The sequence below is a fragment of the Bidens hawaiensis genome, unplaced genomic scaffold (genome assembly GCF_021521415.1).
Source record: "Bidens hawaiensis isolate Kalapana, Puna unplaced genomic scaffold, B.hawaiensis_p1.1 tig00057647_1, whole genome shotgun sequence".
In the NCBI taxonomy this organism is placed as follows: Eukaryota; Viridiplantae; Streptophyta; class Magnoliopsida; order Asterales; family Asteraceae; genus Bidens; species Bidens hawaiensis.
In genome coordinates, this window is record NW_027500385.1 from 36,836 (window position 1) to 42,156 (window position 5,321).

Consider the following 5,321-nt stretch of genomic DNA (forward strand, 5'->3'; position numbering starts at 1 on the left):
GGTCCCTTGAAGAACAACTCTCTGCTGGATCTCATCCTCGTGGGAAACATTACTTAACCCCCAGATTACCTATAATCTGTTCGGGGTTCACCTAGTGTTTCTTCAGTAACAAAGGAGGAAACCTTAATTGAGGGGGGGGTGATGGATGGTTCGTGCCGAAACATGTTATTATCAAGTAGATTTAGATGAAATCAAATTGTTATATGAAAGATATAAAAATTAAACATGATAATTGCATGGTTGTGAGGGGATATTCTTGTAGAATTAATGCCTACAAATTATCATTGTAAACAACGATTTTTTTTCTTTTTTTTTGGCAAATAAGGTTTCCACTCGATAACAACTCGAAGAAACAATAAATAGTCTCCAAGAACCGAAGAACGGCTTCTAAAAAGATATCCCATATGCTTGTACGATTTTGACAAAAACGTATATAAGTGACCCAAAAGAAGAAAGCAAGGCAATATTGACACGTTGCCCCTAGGCATGTGCGATACGTCAAAAACAGCCTGACCCGAACCGAACAGGCCTGAGACCAAATCGAAAGATTTGGCAAACTGAGCCGAGGACTAGACCGCAGGAGAGTGTGCCAGTCTCAGTCAGAGGTGCACAAAAAACCCGAACCCGGAACCGGTTTTTTTAATACCCGAACCCGTACCCGACCCTACCCGTAGGGTACGGATAAGGTATGCATTTCGGTACTAAAACCCGAACCCGAACCGGACCCGATTTGTACCCGGTAATACCCGGAAACCCGAACCCGTTCCATACCTGGAACATGGTTTTTCCAATACCTGAAACAGGGTATTTCAAATACCCGATGTATACCCGAAAAATTCCTAAAACATACCCAAAAAATACACCTAAAATTGCAACCTTTTAAAAAAAACCGGAAAAAAACCCGAAAATAGGGTATTCAAATACCCGGTTTTAAAATACCCGGTTCTATACCCTACCCGAACCCGATGCATAGGGTATGGTTTTTAGAGGCAATACCCGGACCCTACCCGGTTTTTAGCAATACCCGATTTTTCAATACCCAGTCATACCCGAACCCGGTTCCATACCCGAACCCGGGTATTTAAAAAAACCGATTTGTGCACCTCTAGTCTCAGTTTGGTGGGTTGTGAAATTGTGTGGGCACCGGTTGGACCAATTATTTTCTTATGTTTTGGGCCATACTATAACAGGAATCCACTGCATGAGTTTTGGACCGAATTATGTGTATTTTGTTTTTGTAATTAAAATGGGCCAGAATATATAATGTTAGGACTGTCCAAATCGCTCGTCGCTCAAACTCGCTTGCCACTCGCTCAGAAATTGCTCGGAAAATGCTCGCTCGTTTTTTCACTCGATTGAAAACGAGCCACTTAGCTCGGTTCGGTTTGTAAACGAGCCAAGCACGAGCAAAGGTCTGCTCGGTTCGGTTCGGCTCGAATATTTTAGTTTATTTTATGTATAATTATATATGAACAAATATATAAATATATAGACAAAACACATAAATATAAGCATACGATTATTTTTACCCCTTTATATTTTTCATGTTCCGTCAATTTTATAGTTTTATTTGTTCGCTTCAAGTTTTTAAAATACTAAAAGTTTGTTTACATGATCATTATATCTCACTCCAAACTTATTTCTAATAAAAATTTCCAATCTATTACACGTTTGTCTAAAAACTACTAATTTGTTTATAAAATATATTTCTTACAACCTTCAAATTTGTTTCTTATTGAAAATTTAAAGTGAAGAAATAAATAATGCTCAAAATCGCTCGATGTTCGATCGAAAAATGCTCGTTCAATTTTGGCTCGTTTCGGTTTTCGCTCGGTTCGAATTTCAGCCGTTCAGCTCGGTTCGGTTGTAAACGAGCCAAGCAACGAGCAAGCCTTCGCTCGGTTTGGCTCGGCTCGTGAAGAGCCCTATCCATTAGACCAATTTAATGGATTCAGCTTGAACATAGCAACATTTAATTACTTATTCACAAAAGTATTAGAATAATCACACAAAATGTGCACCGTGTGACCAAAAGATAAACAGATAACATTACGAAAATATATAAACACATGTTTTATATTGTTGTTAGGTGTATTGGCCCATAGAAGATAGTATGAATATAAAATTTTATTTAATAATAATATTATTATTATTAGTATTAATACGCATAAAATTTAGTTATATATATAGATACCAAAATTATATGCACCCAATAAATTAAAGGTAATTAGGTTACGAGAAGAGGCGACCTGCCGACTACAAGGTCTCTTTTTCATCTTTGTGTTTTGCAACATATTTTGCTGGTAAGTATCTAGACATGGTTTTTTATTACTTGCATAGTTTATTTAATGAATAATAACCCATTAAAACACGTAAGCTTGATTTGAGTACGATTTGTAACATTGCTAATTTAATATGACAGAACATCTATATATCTTAGATGGACACGAGTCAAATTTCTAGTAGTCGAGTAGGCGATAGGTTGCCTACCCTGTCGGGACAACATGTGTGGTTGGTTGCACAAATGTTGGAAGGCGAAGACGTGACAGGTGACCAGGTTTTCTATACCATTGATGACAGAGTGTCTTGTTATCAGTGTCGAATCCCTGAGCTTCTCGGGAGACGTATCCAAGGGTGTTTCCATGGCTGGGTGATTTCGTCTAACCATCCACACAACGTCATGTGGTCTCTTTGGAACCCGTCCAGTTCTAAGTTCATCAGTCTCCCATCATTGAATCTTGAAGAGGGAGATATTGACGAATGTTTTTTGTCGTCTCCTCCTGGTGACGACTACTCAGTTCTCCTGTTAACCAAAATGGACAAACCTACGTTTGTTTTTTGTAGGCTCGACCGCAAAAGAAAGAGATTGAGATGGATTACAATGTCATATGATAAACAACTTAAAAACATAACCGGAAAAGATGATGAGTTAGTGAATAGTTTCACTTGTTGCAATGGTAAAGTATATGCCTTGGGTGGTGGTCATGCTTGTGAGCATTTTGTTATAGAGGTTGACATTGTGGTTAATGATTAAGTTGTAATAAGTCTATTGCCATTTGTGAAATTACCTAGTTTCATACACCCTTCTGGACCTAGTGATGGCTCATTCGGTTTTCTAAAGGCTACGTGTCGAGAGTTGTTCATCGTTTATCTACACTTTATATCGAAAGATATTTTCTGTTTGCGCCTAGTTAAACTAGACATGACCCGTAAGTTGTGGGAGGATATGGAAGACCTTGATGACAGTATATGTTTCTTGAATATACATTTCTTGGATATTAATCATAACAACTTACCCGTCATTCCCTCAAAGCTAGGAGGTGGTTATATACACATTATTTGTCAAGAGGACAAAGTAATACACTCATACAACGTTAAAGATAAAACTCTAGCCCTATCTTCTATGCCTCGACCACTGAGGACAGGGGAGTCGCAAACATGCTATGTCTCAGTTTTGGCCATGCCTGAATGCAGGTATAGTACTATTCCTTTCACCTAAGTTATACTTGTTATTTGTTAATTATACTTATCAGTGTGTTATTATCAGGGTAATTTATTACTTCATCCATCCTAGTCAAAGTGTCTTAGTTTGAAAAACACAAAGTTTAAAGTAGATTAAATTATTATTTTTTTAATGACCAAATGACAATAATGTCCTTGGAAATTGGGTCCATAAATATTGTTTATTAATGTTAGTTGTGTGTGTTTTAGGGTAAACTTGTAAATTGACAATTTTGAAAGTAGACATTTGTAATGGGACATATAAAAAGGAATGTGGACACTTTTAATGAGACAGGGGAAGTACTTATATACGCGTAGGGTCTCAGTTAGGTTTTCTTATGGACTCTTTCTTGTATACAAGTGTTCCCTCTATTGTAATTGCAACATTAATACTAATTCAACTTTCTTTTACATTATCACATGTGTGTTACTTAAGATCTTTATTTGTTTAGGTTGGAAGTTGATAATGAAGTAATCAATCATATGGTTGAAGTTAAAAGCATGACTAATCAACAAGATGAATCACGCCTGTTTAAAATCCCATTTCATATGTTGGAGATGATTATGGAGTTTTGTGCTGATATCGACTATGTCAACTTCCGTGCTACATGCAAGCAACTAACATCACCCGTGACTCTATTGAGTAACATAGCATCAATAAGAAGATTGCAGAAATATTCATTAGTTTCGCCATGGTTAATGGTCTTAGACAATGATCAAGGCGTTATTACCTTTACAGAACCGATGTTTGGTGACCAATACTCGGTAAGAACACCTATAGAATTGATTGGGGATTTACATATATGGTGTTCAATGTATGGTTGGTTGCTGATGTCTAAAGGTTTAGAAACCATGATGTTGTTTAATCCGTTCACAAATGATATACGCAAACTTCCAGATCGAGAACATCTTTTCATCAAAAGCTTTTGTTTATCAGCACCACCTACTTCTACTAATTGTATGGTTATCGGGTTTCATGGACCGTGTGTGTATATCCATTTTGTAGCTCGGGAGCCTGCATCCTGGCGTTCATTTCATCTAGATTTCGGTGATGATGCTCCATCTTTATTCCGTTTCTCAAAATCATACGACCAAGATATTTATGCCTTGAATAGCGAGGGACGACTTAGTATTTTTACAAACATTTGTGACGATGATGAATACACTTGGGAGTATGTAGACGTACCCCCAACAATTTTTTCCACATCAAAGGCACGTTATTTTCTAGCTAAACGTGATCACGATCTAATATTAGTGATGGTGGGTGAATTTGGGGAATCGGTTGAGTTATTCAAGGTGAATCTTTCTGAGAATAAATGGGAGAAAATAGATGGGTTAGGAAAACATATGATTTGTATTTGTGACTCGACATGTTTGTGCGTGGAAGCCAAAACACCTGAAATGGAGAACAAAATCTATTTTGCACGGTTCCATTCAGAGAAAGGAAAGATTGTGTTCTACTCTCTCGACACTTGCAGGTACCATACATTTAGAGGCAAACGCATAGTAGGAAGTTTAGGGGATTTTTGTGGAACTAGACGACATATCCACCCTCATGCTTGGATTGAACCAAGCTATTCCTAAACAAATTATTTACTTATGCATAATAATGCTTGTTCTTTAATTTTCAGTCTTAACATTATAATCAACTTGTTTGCTTCTTAAAACACCCCATGCATGACTTATGCCCCGGTTACCGACATGATTTCAAGAGAAAGTTTGATATAATAGTGTGCCATAAGGCCATAACCATTATGTGGTAAAAAAGGACATAAGGATAAGGGGTTTATGACACCCCCTTCATTCAAATGAGACCAGCG

The 5,321-nt window shown here is 37.3% G+C and overlaps 1 protein-coding gene across 1 annotated transcript; it reads left to right on the top strand.

Annotated features, from left to right (window-relative positions):
* The first annotated feature begins 4,002 nt into the window (after positions 1–4,002).
* LOC143601935 (F-box/kelch-repeat protein At1g57790-like) lies at positions 4,003–5,085 on the top strand. Its single transcript, XM_077079210.1, has one exon. It carries the CDS (start codon positions 4,003–4,005, stop codon positions 5,083–5,085), a length of 1,083 nt encoding a protein of 360 aa, XP_076935325.1.
* Positions 5,086–5,321: the final 236 nt, after the last annotated feature.

Coding starts and splice junctions, on each gene's coding strand:
- LOC143601935 (XM_077079210.1), top strand. CDS start 4,003: ATGACTAATCAACAAGATGAATCACGCCTGTTTAAAATCCCATTTCAT.